General features: G+C 39.4%; 1 protein-coding gene across 1 annotated transcript in view; it reads right to left on the reverse strand.

Moving 5' to 3' along the window:
- The window catches only part of CYFIP1 (cytoplasmic FMR1 interacting protein 1), a 228,458-nt gene that overhangs the window by 200,063 nt on the left and 8,918 nt on the right, over positions 1-19,477 (reverse strand). Inside the window, exons 6-9 of the mRNA XM_042783094.1 lie at positions 10,813-10,909; positions 10,609-10,737; positions 9,020-9,124; positions 499-590 (exon numbers count right to left, since the gene is read on the reverse strand). Coding sequence (XP_042639028.1) covers positions 499-590; positions 9,020-9,124; positions 10,609-10,737; positions 10,813-10,909 — 423 coding nt within the window. The remainder of the gene's footprint in view (positions 1-498; positions 591-9,019; positions 9,125-10,608; positions 10,738-10,812; positions 10,910-19,477) is intronic.

The following is a 19,477-nucleotide window of genomic DNA, read 5'->3' on the forward strand; positions in this document are numbered from 1 at the left end:
CCAGTGGGTGTCCCACTGGGCCTAAAGAATTCTTTTACACTTCTTTACTCCTTCTATAAGGAGCTCTGGTGGTTCAAACTCATCATCCACTCGATGGAAGGAAGATGGGTTAATCTACTTCTGTATTTACCACCTCAGAAACTCAATGGGGTTTTCTGAGTCTGAATCAACTCAATGGCAGTGGGTTTACTGCTATTACATGTCTATATTCTTCATCAACACTGTTCAACAGAACTCTCAAGGATTATGAAAATGTTCTAACTCTGTGCTATCCAAATGGCAGTCACTAGAGACTGAGCATTTGAAATGTTTAAGAAATAAATATATTGTTTTATTTTTTAATAAATTTAAATTTAATACCCATTGGTAATGAGGGGTACTTTATTAGACAGTGCAGTTCCAAACATCTGAGGAAGTCAAAGGCTGTTATCTCTAGATCAATAAGCAGGGTGCAATAAAACCATACAATGAAGACAATGCGGAAAGATTTAACCCTACCGAGATTTATTTTCCTCATAATGGGCACTGGTCTTTATGTATCTTGCCAGTTCTATCTGCATATCCCCAAACAGTGGAACCACCTGGAGTTGCTGCATTCAAAGAAGAAGAAAATAAAACAGGGATGTTACATATGTTCTATCACCAAATACATAACCACAGCAATGACGAATTACTTTGGTTGAATGCCACCCTTTGTTATGGCTTGAACTGTGTTCCCCAAAATCTGTGTTGTAAATCCTAACCCCTATGCCTGAGGAGCTCTGGTAGTGCCGTGGTTAAGGCATTTGGCTGCTAACCAAAAGGGCAGCGGTTTGAACCCACCAGCCACTCCTCAGACGACAAGATGAAGCAGTTTGCTTCCCTAAAGACGAAAACCTTGGAAACCCTTTGGAGTAGTACTACTCTGCCTGTGGATCACTGTGAACCTGAACACACTTGATGGCAGTGGGTTTTGGTTATGCCTATGGTTATAATCATAATTATATTCATGGCAATGAACTGTCTCTGTAACATCAATAAGGCAGGATTGCTATAAGGTATATCTTGCATCAATCTCTTTGAGATATAAAAGAGATTAAATCAAGCTAGTAAGTAGATATGGGAGAAAAGAGATGTTAACCTACATGAACATTACCAAAGAGCAGAAGCTCAAAAAAGTAGGATCTTCTTCCAGAGCCAACAGATAGCCTTCTCCTAGGGTTAGTACCCTGGACTCAGACTTCTAAGTCTCCTAAACTGTGAGAGAATATATTGTTGTTTGGCAAACCCAAATTATATCATTACACAATTGCCAAACCACTGAGGACCATGGACTGACTAGTCAAGGTGACATATGCTTTGGGGGTACACAATTCAATGCCTAACATCCTTATAGATCATTTATTATTCCAAAAAATATAAAAAATTCTGCATTATATAAACAAAATACATTTTTTTAAGCACTAATGTACATAATCGTTAAATGTTAAAATTAACCTGTGTTGTTGCTATTTCTAAAGTCATAAGAAAATCAATTCCATTTCTATATACAAACAATAAAGAATTAGAAAATAAAATTTTAAGGACGCTAATGAATGGAGAAATATGCCATGTTCATGTGTTGGAAGACTCAGTATTTTTAAAGTATCAGTTCTCTCTAAAGTGATCTACAGATTCAATGCAATCCCAATCAATACTCGAGGAGGACAAATGCTTTTGCAGAGAGTGAATGTGTGAAAGTTTCTGGGTGGTGCTAATGGTTAATGTGCTGAGCAGCTAACCAAAAGGTTGGACATGTGCGTACATCTACATAAAGTGCCTCAGAAAAATGTCCTGGCAATGTATTCCAAAAAATCAGCCACTGAAAGCCCTATAGAGTAGGTCTACTCAGACACAGGTAGGGTCACCATGAGTTGAAACCAACCCAATGGCAATTGCTGTGTGTGTGTGTCTGTGTGTATGTAAATCAACAAGCAAAAATCTAATACATATTTAGAAAGGTGAAAAGACAATATCCAAAACAATTTTGAAGAACGGAACTAAAAGATTCATACTTCCAGATAAGCAGATCTATTATAAAGCTACCACAATTTAAGCAATATAGCACTGAAGAATAGATGAAGGCTGTGGAATAAGACAGACATTCTAGAGCAGAGGCACACACCTACATATACTTAATTTTTGATCTATGTAACACTGCATGGAAGTGGGCAAAAAAGACGGTCTTTCCAATAAATAGGGTTAACTGAATATTAATATTTGGGGGGGGGGGGCAAGAATGTCAATTTCTACCTCACACCATACACAGAAGTCAATTCCAGGGGGATTATAAATCTCAATGAGAAAGAGAATAGTGATATTTCTTTAAAGTAACACTGTAAGAAAACTCTCATGATCCTAGTGTAGATAAAGATTTTTTCAAGTAGACTATTAAGGATTAAAAGGAGTCTTTAAGAACTGGGATCTTAAAAGCTAGCAAGCTGCCATCTAGATGCAATGATGGATCTCTCCTCGTCCAAAACAAAGAAGAATGAAAAAAACCAAAATTCATGGAAACAATTAGTCCTAGCGACTGGTATACCATCCAATCTGCAGCCTAAACAACTATGAGATCAGAAGAACTAGATGGTGCCCGGCTACCACTTGGAAGGGGATCTTGTAGGACATACTTGATAGAGAGGGAGAACAATGTGGAACAAAACTCAAAATAATTTGGAGGAAAAAAAAAAAAGGTGGGGATCAGGTTTGCTGGTCTGATAGAGCCTGGTGGAACCACTGAGACTATGGCCCCTAGCTGCCCTTCGGGTCTGGAGTTGAACCCACACCTGTGGTTGCCAGCCAAACAATGTACGGGCATGTGAGTTAAACATTTACCTCAAGTAGACACACTCTTTGGAGAGAACAATCATGGGAGAAAGAAGGGCTGCTTATGCACAGGGAGACAACTCAGGGGGCAGGAGTGTATGGAGGGATGGACACAGGGAAGAAGGTAACTATGGGGAGGAAGTGGGAGGGGAGCTGTTGCATTGTGGTAAACTGTGGTCAATGACATGAGACAAAGTATATGTGAACTGCTGTATGGAAAGGGAATTTGCTGTGTAAATCTACCCAAATCACAATAATAAAAAAAAAAAAAAAAAAGAGGAAAAAAAAATAAAAGGATTCTTTAAGGCACAATAATTAAATGCTTAGCTGCTAACTGAATGGTCAGTGATTCAAACCCATCAGATACTCCATGGTGGAAATGTGGCCATCTGTTTCCATAAAGATTTCACACTTGGAAACTCTAAGGGGCAATTCTACTCTGTCCTATAGAGTAATTATGAGTTGGTATTAACTTCACAGCAACAAGTTTGGATTTTTTACAGGGGTTATGGATTGAACTTTGTCCCGAAAAGGACACATTGAAATCCTTAATCCCTGGTGCCTGTGAACATAACCTTGTTTGAAAATAGGGTCTCGGAAGATGTTACCAATTAACATGAAGATTATACTGGAGTAGGATAGATCAGAATCCAACGTGAGTGCTGTCCTACAAAAGAGAACAACAAACAGACACATGGAAGGAAGATGGCCATGTGACAAGAGACTTATGCTGTAGCTATAAGCCATGAGACTAGCAGAAGCTGGGAAAGAGAAGAAAGGACCTTCTCCTAAATTCTTCAAAGAGAACATAGCCCTGCCAACAACCTGAACTTTGACTTTTGGCCTCCAGACCTGTGAGATAATAAATTTCTATTGTTTTAAGTCACCTACTCTGTGATACTTTATTACAACTCTAGAAAACAAATTCATCAACATTAAAAAAATAGTTGATATATTGGACTACATGAAAATTAAGAATTTCTGTTCCTCTAATGATACTAGAAGATTCTGGTAGTATAGTGCTTAAGTATTAGGCTGCTAACCAGAAGGCTGGCAGTTCAAAGCTATCAGTCACTCCTCAGAAGAAAGGTTGGGCAATCAACTTTCGTAGAGGTACCGAATCAGAAACCTCAAGGAGGGGTCACTGTGAGCTGAATCGACTTGATGGCAATGAGTTTGGTTTTAATGATACTAGTTAAGTAAATGAACAGGTGCGTCACACTGGAGAGGATACTTGCATTTTGTAATACATGTATCCAACTAAGGACATGTATCCAGAATATTTAAAGAACTATAAATTAATGGGGAGGTTCCGGTAAGATGGCAGACTAGGCAGAAAGACTGAACAGACCCTCTTCAAAAAAGAAAAGGGAAACCAATTAACACAGAAACAGAAGATAATCCTGGACCCCTGAGCCTTGAAGGGAAGGATACAGAAGTGGACTAAACCGCAACTGGCAGAAGAATCTGCATGAAAAACCAAAAAAGAAGACACACGGAGCTGCAGTCTGGCAGTGATCCTGATGGCACAGCACAGACAGCTTTGAGAGTGCCGAGTGGCGGTAGGACCTAAGAATTAACCTAAAAATAAGCCCTGCTAGCCAGGGACTGCATTGAGGACTGTTCTGGTGGCTGGAGAATAAACGGAGAACGTGAAGAGAGAGGTAGGCTGAGCTGTGGACTTCAGCCGGTCCGGAAGGTGCCACCAATTTGAATGTTACAAGTGCCTTGACCATTTTGGATATTTAAAGAGACAGTGCTCTCCGAGATTCCAGGGGCTTAAGAAGAGGTTCTATTTTCCAGCAACCCCAAGGACACTCCGGACTTGCAAGACTGAAAAGGTGTGACATTCCTCTCATTACTCTTACACCCCAGACCCGCTTCGTAAATGGAGATGCAGCCATCCCCCACTCCCACCTTCTGGGCCCACAGGAACTCCATGATAGTCTGTGTGCTCAAACGGAGTCTGGGTGCCCTGCCCTGTCTTCCACTGATTTTTTCTTTTTTTTGCTTTCTTTCTTATGATGATTAGTTTGCTTGTATTTGTCCGTTTTAAAACACCTATTATTATTAATACCTTTGTCCTTTTTACTATTATTCTTATTCTTCTCCTCCCAGGTCCTACTTTTCAGCTATTTTCTTTTCCCTGTTCCTGGTTGAAAAAAAAATTTATTTCCCCCATTTTTTCTTGTGATTAACCCCGTTCCTTATTTTTCTTTTTCCATTTTTCCCATTTTTTTTTCTTCATTATTCTCCTTCTCTACCTTTTTCTCTTAGTGCCCTATCCCCAGATATTGCAGGTTTTCTTCTTTTTTCCTTCTTCTTTTTCCTTCTTTTCTTTTTTTGGTTATTGTTCCTGTGTGATTACATGGTGTGTATTTTGTCCATGTGCTCTTATTTGTCTGATGGTTATTCAAATATAATTTGTGTCTAACTGAGTGGGAGACAGCAACAGTGCCCATAACACACAACTATAACCACACCTCCTAGAACTTCACTTACTGAGAGAGAGCCACTTCCTCCTCCTCCACCAATGGGCAAATGATAAAAAAAACCACCAAGAAGAGCCTGAATCACCCTTGGCTGCTCTTCACAAACAGTTAACAGAGATCTAAATACAACAACGTGATGATGCCTCGGAGACAAAAGACCATCACAGTCCACACAAAGAAGCAGGATAAAGTGATAGAAACAAGGGACCAGGATACAGACCCAGAACACCTCCCTGAGGAAGAAGCAGCATTGGAACTCTCTGATAAGGAATTCAAAAGAATTATATTTAGGTATCTTCAAAGGATTGAGAAACAGACCAAAGAAAACACAGAAAAAAAAAAAACCTAGATTTTTGGAAGAAAATACAAAAACAAAATGACAAATTAAATGAAAAATTAGAAATGATTCTAAATCTACAGACAGAAATCCAGAAGATTAACACTAAATTGTGAGAAATAGATAACACATTGGAAGGGCAAAGGAGAAGAATTGATGCAATGGAAGGCAGAATTAATGGGACTAAAGACAAATACCTGAAAACTTCTTTGGAAAGGGATCAATCAGAAAAAAAATCAAAACATAATGAAGAAAGCCTAAGGTTCATGTGGCATATCATCAAAAGGAATAACTTATGTTTCACTGGAATTCCAGAACAGGAAAAGAAAAATAAAACCACTGAGAAAATTGTCCAATATTTGCTGGAGGAGAACTTCCCTGCTATGATGAAAGATGAGAACACATCCATTCAGGAAGTCCAACGAACCCCAAACAGGATAGACCCCAAAAGAAAATCACCAAAATACATCATTATCAAACTCATCAAAACCAAAGACAAAGACAGAATCCTGAAAGCAGCAAGGGAAAAACAAAAAGTTACATACAAAGGACAGCCAGTAAGAGTAAATTCTGATTTCTCAGCAGAAACCATGCAAGCTAGAAGGCAATGGGATGGTATATATAAAACCCTGAAAGAGAAAAATTTTCAACGAAGAATTCTATACCCGGAAAAACTGTCCCTCAAATATGATGGTGAAATTAGGAGATTTCCAGATAAGCAGAAATTAAGGGAATTTGTTAAAACCAGACAAACCTTACAAGTGGTGCTGAAGGGAGTCCTTTGAACAGAGAAACAAAAATAGCACCTAACAACCGACGATTAATACACAAGAAGAGATAACCCAGAAATCACAGCTATAGACATATCCAAAGTAAAATGGGCTTACAAGATGGTAAGCAGGGAACCAGAGAGATCAATTGGCAAGTGAGGAAACTACAAACAAAATGAGGGAATAGACTATGTATTTACAGAACTTCTACATGGTGAGGAAGTTAAAAGAGTTGAAAAACAGAATGGACGATTCATTGCAGCACTATTACAATAGCCAAAAGAAGGAAACAACCTAGATGTCCATCAACTGAGTAATGGATAACCAAACTATGGTACATACGCACAATGGAATACTATGCAATGCTAAAGAATAATGTAGAATCTGTAAAACACATAATGTGGATGAACTTGAAGGAAATTATGCTGAGTGAAATAAGTCAATCACAAAAGGGCAAATATTGTATTAGTCCATAAGGTTTAGCTATAGAAGGAAATTTTCTTTGTTGCTTACCAGGGGTGGGAGGGGAGAGTTGGGAACGCTGTTAGATAGATAAGAGATAGGTATTGATTTGGGTGAAGAAAAGGGCAATATACCAAATGTGAGTGACCAATACGGCACCATTGAAGATGAGAAACACAGAGAGAGGTACATGAGAGGTACAGACAACAAAGATGAACCTTTTTGCACATGCAGGACTGAGTTGTCAGTGAAGGCAAACATGGATATATGGATGGATAGATGGGTGGACAGGCTAAACAATTAGGTCTGTCTATGAAATGGGGAGTGTATCCAAGAACATATATAGGGTTGGCAGACAATGGTCCTATAAGTTTATGTGAATGACCAGAATTCCCAGGTGTATAGTAGAGTTGACAAGGGGCAAGGTTGTGGTCACTGCTTGGTCACAGCCAGCTACCTAGAGGGACTGAGTAGTTGAACCTGCAGGATTGGGACCACAGTTGCAGGGGACATCAAGCTCCATTGGCATAACATACTATACAAAACATTGTTCCACCTCCTACTTTGGTGAGTAGCAATTGGGATCTTAAAAGCTAGCAAGCTCCCATCTAGATGCAATGATGTGTCTGTCCTCGTCCAGAGCAAAGAAGAATGAAGAAAACCAAAATTCATGGAAACAATTAGTCCTAGCGACTGGTACACCATCCGATCTGCAGCCTATACAACTATGAGACCAGAAGAACTAGATGGTGCCCGGCTACCACTGTCATCCACTTGGAAGGGGATCTATGTAGGAGATCCTGGATAGAGAGGGAGAACAATGTGGAACAAAACTCAAAATCATTTGGAGAAAAAAAAAAAAAGGGGGGACCAGGTTTGCTGGTCTGATAGAGCCTGGTGGAACCCCTGAGACTATGGCCCCTAGCTGCCCTTCAGGTCTGGAATTGAACCCACACCTGTGGTTTCCAGCCAAAAAAATACAGACATATGAGTTAAACATTTACCTCAGGTAGATAGACTCCTTGGAGAAAACAATCATGGGATAAAGAAGGGCTGCTTATGCATAGGGAGACAGCTCAGGGGGCATGAGTGTATGGAGGGATGGACACTAGGAAGAGGTAACTATGGGGAGGAAGTGGGAGGGGAGCTGTTGCATTGTGGTAAACTGTGGTCAATGTCTTGAGACAAAGTGTATGTGAATTGCTGGATGGAAAGTGAATTTGCTCTATAAATCTTCACTGAAATCACAATTAAAAAAAAATTAATGGGGAAAAAAAGAGCAAAACATTTGAAAAGGCATTTCACAAAAGAGAACTCACAAGAAGCTAGTAACATGAAAAGCCATCTGGAAAACATAAATTAAACCACAGTAAAAAACAGCCAATAAAAAATCACTTCCTTCAGAATGTCCACAGTAAAAGAAAACAAACAAACAAAAAAAAAAAAAAAAAAAAAACAATGCCCAGTACTGACAAAGACAAGAGCAACAAGGACTCTCACTGGTGATGAGAATGCAAATCAGTACAAGTACATGAGAAATTGTTAGGTTATATCCACTGCTGAAAATACATATACCCTATGATCCTAAATTCTCCTTCCTAGGAATTAGCTAATGGAAATGTGCAAAGGTGTCCATTAATTACATACAAGGAATTTCACAGCACCACTGTCAAATCCACCAAAAGCAGAATGGATAAATAAACTGCAGTGTAATCATAAAATGGATTCTTATACCACAAGGAAAATCAAAGAACTATACCTGCAGGATACAGCATGGATAAATCTCACAAACAAAAGATTGTGTGAAAGCAGTTGAGTGCAAAAGAGTACAAACAATGGAATGATTTGCCATAAAGTTCAAACTCAGGGAAAATTAATGTAGCGTAAAAGAAGAGAGTAGTCACCTTTGGTGAGGGAAGAGGAGGATGATGGGAGGCAGGGGGCTACAGGGCTGCCAGCATTGGCCCTCCTTCCCCCATTATTTCTTGGTATGGGTCAATCACATAGGGTGCTTATTTCACAAAAACTCAAGATGTCACTGCAGATGTGTCCACACTTTATAAGTATGCTATATTTCAATTTTTAAAAAGTTTATTTTGAAAGATTTAACCCACCTTGAAGTACTTGTCAATTTTAGGTAAGTTGATTCTCTTTTTGGTATCCAATTTATAGATATTACTGACACTGCCATCCATCAGGTATAGACCAAAGCCCATGACCTAAAAATCCACAGAATGTTGCAATAAAACTTAGATTTAATTACCCAAAAGCATTTATATGATTACACTCAATAGTTTTAAATGACAATTCACTTCTCTTTCAAAAAGCACCTTGAAAATCTAGGAAATAAAGTTCTTCCTTCTTATGAAGGTATTTTTACATATACATCCCTTCCATGGCTATTTCAACTTCCTCCCAAGGCACATACGCCAGCACTAATGCTTAGAAAGAGCAATGTAATATTACACATTTGCAGCTACTGTAAGAATTGAGACGGCTCCCTTATATTGTCAGTTCTTAAACCAGCCACCTAGTCTTCTAGCACTAACTTCTTACCAACCAAGCTAGAGGCTAAGATAAAAGACTGTATATTTACCCATCTTACTAATTGCACTCCAGGGACAATCTGTTTAGTAGACTGAATAAGCAACAGATTCAACATCAAATTCAACAGTGACATAACTGATGTTGAAATTGGGGCAGGGGCATTCTTGCATTGTATTTTTTTTTTTTTTCTTTTTTTCTTTTCTTTTCTTTTTTTGGGTCAGTTCCCAAAAACAGTGTCACAAAGATACACTTTTAGACTGGTTGTCTAGTACTTGGAATATGTATTTCCCACTGAAATGATGTTAGGAAGGATGGCTGCAGGCTTCCAGGTCAGCTGCTGTAAAACATAAAAGCAAATCCCCTGGCCTAACCTGAGCAGCAGGGGAATTCCAGAACTGTAGTACCATATGCAATACCCACATGAGACAATTTCAGTTTAAATGCATGTTAAATAAACTTTTTAACATGGCACTTATGGCATTTCAGGTGCTGCACAGTCTCTTATGGCCAGTGGCTCCTACCTAGGACAACACAGATACAGACATCTCTGCCCTCATAGGAGGCCTACTCCAGGTCTACTAACTGCCATTGTAGTGTTCTTCCAAGCCCCACCTCGCAACAGTGGGTGGCCAGAGGTCTTGCTGTTGGGCCTGTTCCTGTAGGAAGGTGTGGACCAACATGGGACACCAGCAAAGGTACCTACGGGGTGGCCTTCTGTGTAGGCAACGCAAGAATTTCCTTATCATCTTTCCAATGAGCTATGTAATTGAAAACCTCCCTAATTTGAAATCGAATAATGATAAAGAATATAGTGAACAGCCATATCTCTTGACCAACAACCTTAGTATATTTAATTACAAGAATCACAACCCTAAAAGTAAAATCCTGTAAAACCTCTGGTCTAAAAGCTTAATGAAACTATATAATCTCACCCCAAGACTTCCTTATCCAAAAGCATAGCACCACCTCCAGTATTATGTAATCTCTCAGCACTGGTGCCAAGCACAGGCTGCATGTAGCTGTTAGAAATGCTGTACATACACACTGCAAACATAATAAGAAAAACTTGATGCAGAGATTCTAGACAAAGCTTAGCGTGTCAACAAGAGCACACATTATTCTTGGCAATGTTACCAGCAGCCACCTCCACATGTACCTTGAGAAGCATGTGTTTCTCACTGGGTGTCAAGTACATTTTATTCTCATAGTAGTCCACACACAAATTGACGATGTCTGCAAGGAGTTCTTCGTAGCCAGAGATAACTTCAAGCTGCTGCTGCAGAGACTGAAACACAGAGCAGAGACGTCCACTGACTGCCTGGCCTGCAGGTGCTAACCAGCAATGTCGCAGAGGCCTTACCTGTGTGATCTTGTTGTGGTTGGCTAGGAACATGGACAGATTCTGAGATTCTTGGATGGACTGTGGATCTGCCATTTTCCGTAAAAACTGAGCAGCCCTTTGAAAGCAATGAGCAGAGTTAATCCCAAAATGCAGCAATATAATTAATAATTTAAAAAAAAAAAGGCAAGGGAGGTACATACTCCCTAGAACCACCAACCATACAAGATCAAAACAACACCATTTGCCCAGGAATGAAGCACAGAAGGCAGTAAGAGAAAGAAGGAAGGATGAATGGAAACAGTAAACATAAGAAGTAGAAAGGGTGTTGTTACATTGCAGATATTGCAATCAATGTCACTAATCAAAATGTGCATAAATTATTGAATGGAAAATCAATCTCCCCTATAAGATCTTACCCAAATAGCCAAAAGTTAATTTAAAAATAAATAAAATCCAGAAAACCATTCTTAAAACACAAAAAGTATTCTTTAAAAAAAAAAATAATAATAATGCAAATTAATTAATTAACAAGCCTGTGAAAATGAGGGTTATGTTATTCTCTCTAGAGTTACCTGTAGGAATGTCAGTTTTAGAGATCAGTTACAACTTCAGCTTCCTCAAGCTTTTCCAATCCAGGATTCCAAGTCAGTACTTTGCCCAATTAGACTTATCTTACATAGCTCTAAAAAAAAACAAACTCACTGCCGTCAAGTCAATCCTGACACATAGCAACCCGTCCTTGGGTTTCCAAGGTGGTATCTCTACAGGAGTAGATTGCCCAGTCTTCCTTCTGAGGAGTAGCTGGTGGATTTGAACTGCCAGCCTTCTGGTTAGCAGTTAAATACCTTAGGCACTACGCAGTCATATATGCACAGCTGACGGTTTTCCAGAGATAGCATGTATGACTCCTGTGAGTGCAAGCACAGATCAGTTCAACTTAGGAACCATTTGGGCTATCATGCCTCTTGACAAGGAACATGTGACCCTGAAAATGCTGCCTTAAGGACCATACACAGTTTTGATACCAAAAGTCCTAACACAAAGTCCTAGTTTCACCCCTAGTTTGCAGCTCTCCTTGGACAAACCTCCTTTAACATTCCTTAACCCTAGTTATCACATCTGTGAACAAACAATATCAGAAAAGACTGATGTGAGAATAACCAAACAGGGACAATGTGTGTGTGTGAAAACACCTGTACACCAAGATCCAACAGAAACAGAAGGTTCACATTGGGTCTGTGCAGTCTTGGAAGATGTGGAGCTGGGTATGAGGACTCTAGACATCTCAGGTTGCCCTAACAAGGTTTAATGGAAACTGCCCACAAGAGGATATGTCTGTGCAATCTAGAACCTTGAGAGTTTATCTAAATAAAAGTTCCCGTGGAAGAGACTGGTAACTTCCTCCCTCTTCTCCACAGAAAGACATCCTGAGTTTACATTCAACAATGTACCAGCTAAAGAACTCATTTCCTTACAGCTAGCTGTGGCCACATGACTAAGGGCTGGGTCATGAGATACTATGTAAAATATAGTATGGTACTAAAAGGTCTACTTATAAGGGAGAGTTGGGGCCTTCTCATCTCCTTCCTCTCTGCTGACTGGAATTTAGAAATGGTGGCTAGAATTGCAGTAGCTGCAGTAGCCGTTCTGGACCATGAGGAAACACAACAGCAGAAAATCAAGAAAACAGGCTGCCTGGATCCCGGAATACTATAGAGGCGCCACATAAGGTATAGACCACCTACACTGAGGCTTTTTAGGACAGAGAAAAAGAAATTTCAACTCAATTTAAGCCACTGATATTTCTGTGGGTATTAAAAAATTATACACAGTTAAACCTAATATTAACTGATACGGTAACGTTCCTTGCCATTTTAAACGTGTTCACTTTACTGATGTGAATAGTTCTTGTAGGGAGTGAGGGATCAAGAATGCTGCTTTCTATTTTCCTCAAGCCTCACCATAATCATATAGGTTATCTTGGCATTTATGGCCAGGAGGAGTTGTGCCACCAGGCAGGTGCAAAAAAAGTGTGGGGATGTGAAGGTGTGGGAAAAGTGGGTATAAGTGTCCAGGATAGGACCCCAACAGGGGGTCCAAACAGAGGGTCCAGAAAGAAGCAGTGGGAAAAGCTATGGGGGATGCCCAGATCCAGTCTGTTGTGCTCAAGAGAAGTACAGGGTTAACAGTAACAGTAGCTCCTGAAGGGTCCCAGGCCTCACCACAGCCTTCTAAAGAGTAGTACCATCTCTAAACTGCTCTGCAAACTGCATCTGGAGAAAAGGTGCTATGAGAAAACATCTTTTCAAAATTGAAAACCACTGATGTTGCCCACCTCTCTCACTGCACTGACAAAACCAACAAGGCTGAAGCACCTGCTCAAAAGCATGCAATGGATAAACAGCACACCCAGAGGCCAGGTCAGCTATGCCTCAGAGCTTTACCATGTTCCAATCAGCATGTCAACATACACACAGCAACCCAAACACTATGAAGAAAAGGGTGACAGCACAATAGTTGGCTTAACAGGTTTATTTCTAGTCCTGAAGGTCTCAACTTCTGTGCAGAGCTGATTTTAGGTGATGAATGGATGTCTGCACACACTTGACATGAAAGCTTAAGATTCCAGGTGATGTACTTGACTCCCACTCATGCCACTCCCTTTAACCTCAGCTTGGTAACAGATCCCAAGCCAATGACATTTTAAAGTCAGATATAATATATTTAGATACAAAGCACCATCTCTTCCAATTTAATTTTATAGCTGTTAGGTTCCACAGGCATTGCTTGGTTTACCTAGGCCCATACAACTAGGATAGCCCTGATGTATTGATACCCTAAAATTATTTCTGTTAAAAACTAAGTAACATAAAAGTCTCCCCTGAGTTAAAATATAACCTCCATATAACTTTCTAGCCCTAAAGGAGTGTTTATCCTTGAATTGATGAACAAAAATTACTGATTAAATGATTTGTGAGTATGGATGTTGCAGTTTTTCATATGATGCATATTATTTGTTTGTACTTTCATGTCTTGCTCAAACACCTAAAAATATCTTCATAAAAACTGCTAATAGCATATTTATGATCACAAAATTTATTTATTACTACATTTCTGGTCAGTTCCCTCTCCTAATTTCTTCTTGCCTCATATTTTACTGAGAAAAATAAAAGCAATTAAAAGAGAACTTACACACATAGGCCCCAGAAGGATTCACCTGCATATGTATTTTCATCCTGTTATCGGAGATGAAGGAGTCCCTCAGTAGTGCAAATGGGTGCTTGGCTATTAACCTAAAGGCTGATGGTTCAAACCCACCAAGAAGCACCTCTGGATTGGCTCCTGAAAAGTCAGTCTTGAAAACTCTACAGAGCAGTCTTACTCTGTACACAAGGAGTTACCATGAGTTGGAACAGACTCAACAGCAACTAACAATAACAATATGAACTGAATTGTACCCCCAAAAAATATGCTGGAATACTAACCCCTTACACCTGTATATGTGATCTTATTTGGAAATAAGGTTTTCTTTGTTATATTAAAGAAGTCCTATCAGTGTAGGGTGTGTCCCAAATCTAACCACTGCTGAGTAATATAAGGAGCAGAATGGACAAAGATAGACATGATCCAACAGTAGGTGGTAGAACAAGATTTTTATGTATTATGTTGTGCCAACTGAGCCTGGTGTCCTCCAATACTATGGTCCTGAGTCAGAAGATCTGGTGGATCTTTCTCCCACGGTATCTGGCTGTCTATGAGGGACTGCTCCATGTCTGTCGTCTGCAGCTTCTGTAATGACTGCTGATATTTTGCACCACTAGTGTCTGTGCAACATTATACTCAGCTGAATCTATCCTTGGTCTAGAGTATACTCCGATCTACTGACCCCCTTCTGATCTTCTCAGTTGTCTATGTATTTATCTCTAGCCTAGTGTTTGGTGTTAGTGGTAAGGCAGTATTGAGCATATACTGGTATTAGCCTCTGTCGTCTATTTCTTATGTGCAAAATTCAGTGTCCTCCCTTTCCCCAATGTTATCATGCTGGTCACAGACTCTTTCCATATCATCCCTCTCCTTATCCCACTCAGCATGTGGCCCCAACTAGTCCAAAATTTTCCCCACCCCTTCCTTCCCATCCCCAGTAACCTACAAAATGCAAACCCTTCCTTCACTTTTTACAGTTATGGGGTCATACAATATTTGTCCTTCTGTGATCGACTTATTTCACTCAGCATAATGTCCACCAGGTTCATCCACGGTGTGAGATGATTCATGTATTCTTCACTGTTCTTTAATGTAGCATACCATTCCACTGTGTGAATGTACCATAATTTGGTTACTAATTCATCTGTTGATGGTCATTTAGGTTGTTTCCATCTCTTTGCTGTATTGAATGGTGCTGCAATGAACATGAGTGTGCATATGTCTGTTCATGTCCTGTCTCTCACCTCTTTGGGATGCATACCTAGTAATGGAATTTCTGGGTCAAATGGTTTATCAATCTTCTTTTTTTTTTTTTAAGGAAACACCACACCACTTGCCACAACAGTTGTACCATTTTACAGACGGCCACCAGCATATAAGAGTTCCTATCTCTCTGCAACCTCACCAGGATTTGTTATTTTCTGCGCTGTTGAACTATGCTATTATTGCTGGAGTGAGATGGTATCTCATTGTGTTGATTTGCAGGTCTGTATTGGCTAATGATTGTGAATAATTCTTCATGTTTGTTGGCTGCCAGTATATTGTATACAGTGAAATGTCTGTTCATGTCCATTGCTCATTTTTAATTTGATTGTTTATCTTTTTGGCATTGAGGTATGGAAGTTCTCTATAATTTTGGAGATAAGTCCTTTGTCAGATATGTCACAGGCAATTATTTCTCCCAATCTATAGGTTCTCTTTTTACCCTTTGGAGAAGTCTTTCGATGCACATAAGAATTTCATTTCTAAAAGATTCCTGTCATCTAGCTTCTCTTCTACCTCCTGTGCATTCTGGGTTATATTTGATAGTCTATTTATGCCATAAATTAAAGCCCCTCGATTTGTTCCTATTTTGTCTTTATACTTTATACTTTTCGGTTTCACATTTAAGTCTTTAATCCAACTTGAGTTTTAGTATGGGGTCTTGTTTCATTTTTCTGCAACTAGATATTCTATTTTGACAGCACTATTTGTTAAAGACACTATCTCTTTCCCCATTTAATGGGATTTGGCCCTCTGTCAAAGATCAGCTGTCCATAGATGAATGGGTCTATTTCTGGGTTATCAATTCTGTTCCATTGGTCTATCTGTCTATCATTGTACCTATACTACACTATTTTGACTACTGTAGCTGCATAGTAGGTTTTGAGATGTGTAGTGAGAGAGACCACCTACTTTGTTCTATTTCAGTAGTGCTCTGCTTACCCAAGATCTCTTTCTTCTTGATACGAAGTTAGTAACTGCTTTTTCCATATCCTTAAAAAATATTGTTATGGTCCTATAAATGTATTTGTATGCTCTGTAAGAATTCCCTGGTGTATAGTAGAGCTGACAAGGAACAAGGTTGTAGTCACTTCTTGGTCACAGCCAGCTACCTAGAAGGACTAAGTAGTTGAACCTGTGGGCTCAGGACTATGGTCACAGGGGATATCAAGCTCAACTGGCATAACATACTACACAAAACATCAATTCCATCCCCTACTTTGGGGAGTAGCGAATGGGATCTTAAAAGCTTATAAGCAGTCATCTAGATGCAACAAAGGGTCTCTCCTCATCCAGAGCAGAGAAGAATGAAGAAAACCAAAGATTCATGGAAACAATTAGTACTAGTGACTGGTACACCATGTGATCCCCAGCCTATACAACTATGAGACCAGAAGAGGTAGATGGTGCCCAGCTACAGCTGGCACCCACTCAGAGGGGGATCTGTATAGGAGATCCTGGATGAAGAGGGTAAACAGTGTGGAGCAAGACTCAGGATCATTTGGAAAAAAAGAAGAAAAAGGGGGGGACCAGGTTTGCTGGTCTGATAGAGCCTAGTGGACCACTGAGACTGTGGCCCCTGGCTGCCCTTTGGGTCTGGAGTTGGACCCACACCTGTGGCTTCCAGCCAAGCAGAAGACAGGCATGTGAGTTGAATGTTTACCTGGGTGGATGCACTCCTTGGAGAGAGCAGTCATGGGAGAGAAGGGGGCTGTTTGTGCACAGGGGGGTGGCTCGGGCAGCGGGGGCGCGTGAGGGATGGACACAGGGAGGAGGTGGCTTTCAGGAAGAAGTGGGAGGAGAGCTGTTGCACTGTGGTAAACTGGAGTCAACGTCATGAGACGAAGTATGTGTCAACTGCTGTGTGGAAGGTGAATTTGCTCTGTAGATTTTCACCCAAATCACACACACACACACACACACACACACACACACAAAAATCGTTGGTATCTCGATTGGGATTGCATTACATGTGTAGAATGCATTGGGTAGTATTGACATTTTCATAATATTCAGTCTTCCTATCGATAAACAAGGTAAATTCTTTCATTTATGTAGATGCCTTGTAGTTTCTTGTATTAGTCCTTTATAGTTTTCTTTGTATAGGTCTTTTCTGTCTCTGGTAAGACTTACTCCCAGATATTTTAACTTATTGGTAGCTATTGTAAATGGTATTGTTTCCCTTATTTCTCTTTCAGAGGCCTCTTTACTGATATAAAGGAATCAAACTGATTTTTGTATGTTGACCTGGTATCCTGCTACTTTGCAGAACCCATTAGTTCCAATAGTTTTTTTCCTGAATATCTTGAGTTTTCTATGTACAGGATCATGTCATCCACAAATAGAGATAGCTTTACTTCCTCTTTGCCAATCTGGATGCCTTATATTTTTCTTTTTTGGCTTATTGCCCTGGCTAGGATGTCCAATACAATGTTAAATAGAAGTGGTGACAGAGGGCATCCTTGCCCGGTTCCCATTCATAAGGAGAATGCTTTGAGTCTTTCTCTGTTAACAATAATGTTGGCCATTAGCTTTGCATATATGCCCTTTATTATGTTGAGGAATTTCCCTACTAGCGCTGTTTTGCTAAGAGTTCTGAACAGAAATGAGTGTTGGATTTTAACAAATGCCTTTTCTGCATTGACTTGACATGATTATATGGTTCTTCTCTTTTGTTTATGAGGTAGATTACACTCATTGTTTTTCTGATGCTGAATGATCATTGCATACCACATATGAATCCCACTTGGTCAGGATGTATTATTTTTTTGATATGTTGTTGGATTGTGTTGGCTAGGAATTTGTTGAAGATTTTTGTGTCTATATTCATGAGTGGTATTGGTCTGTAGCTTTACTTTTCAGTGGTGTCTTTCCCTGGTTTTGGTATCAGTGTTATGCCTGCTTCATAAAATGAGTGTGGAAGTATTCCATCTTTCTCTATGTTCTGGAAGAGCCAGAGTAGTATAGGTGTCAACTCTTCCCTGAATGTTTGGTAAAATTCTCCAGTGAAGCCACCTGGTCTAGAACTTTTTCTTCTGGGAAGTTTTTTTATAACCTGTTGAATTTCTTCCGTTCTTATGGGTCTATTCAAGTATTCTCACTCGGACTAGGATAGTTTAGGTAGGCCTTGTTTTTCCACAAACTTGTCCATCTCTTCTAGGTTCTTGAATCTGTTGGAGTACAGTTCTTCATAATGTTCTGTCAATATCTTTTTTATTTCAGTTGGTTCTGTTGTGATGACACCCTTTTCATTTATTATTCTTGTTATCTGCATGTTCTCCTTCTTTCCTTTTGTTAGGTTTGCCAACGGTTTGTCAATTTTGTTAATCTTTTTGAAGAACCAGCTTGTTTATTTTCTCTATTTAATTTGTGTTTTATTTATTTCTGCTCTCATCTTTACTATTTCCTTACTTCTGGATACTGTAGGTTTCTTTTGTTGTTCTTTTTCTAATTATTGGAGTTGTTGAGGTAGAGTGTTGATTTTGTTTCTTTCCTCTTTTTTGATGTGTGCATGTATTGCTACAAATTGATCTCTGATTACTGCTTTCCTGTGTCCCATAGATTTTGGTAAATGTATCTTCACTCTCATTTGTTTCTAGGAATTATTTTATTTCACACTTTACTTCTTCCATTACCCAATAGTTTCTGAGCAGTGTATTATTCAATTTCCCCATGTTTGATGTTTTTTCCTTGATCTTCCTATTATTAACTTCTAATTTTATAGAACTGTAGTCCAAGAAGATGCTTTATAGTATTTCAATGTTTCTGAATTTACTGAGGCTTCTTTTATATCCTAACATATGATCTAGTCTGGAGAATGATCCATGTGCACTGGAGAAGAATGTTAATTGAGCTTTTGTTGAGTGAAATGGTCTGCACATGTCTATGAGGTCAAGTTGGTTGATTGTGTTGTTGAGTTCCTCTGTATCTTTGTTGAGATTTTTCCTAGTTCATCTGTCCTTCCTTGAAAGTGGTATGTTAAAGTCTACTACTACTATTGTACAGTGGTCTATTTTCCCTTTTAATTCAGTTAATATTTGTTGCATGTATTTTGGAGCACCTTCATTGGGTGCACTGATATTTATTATGGTAATGTCTTCTTGGTCGATTGACTCTTTCAGCATCCTACAGTGTCTTTCTTTGTCCTTTTTGCTGTTTTTCACCGGAAGTCTATTTTATCGGAAATTATTACTCCCACTCCTGCTCTTTTTTGGTT

The sequence above is a fragment of the Orycteropus afer genome, unplaced genomic scaffold, assembly GCF_000298275.1.
Source record: "Orycteropus afer afer isolate SDZICR_OR568_19922 unplaced genomic scaffold, OryAfe1.0 scaffold00656, whole genome shotgun sequence".
NCBI classification, from domain to species: Eukaryota; Metazoa; Chordata; class Mammalia; order Tubulidentata; family Orycteropodidae; genus Orycteropus; species Orycteropus afer.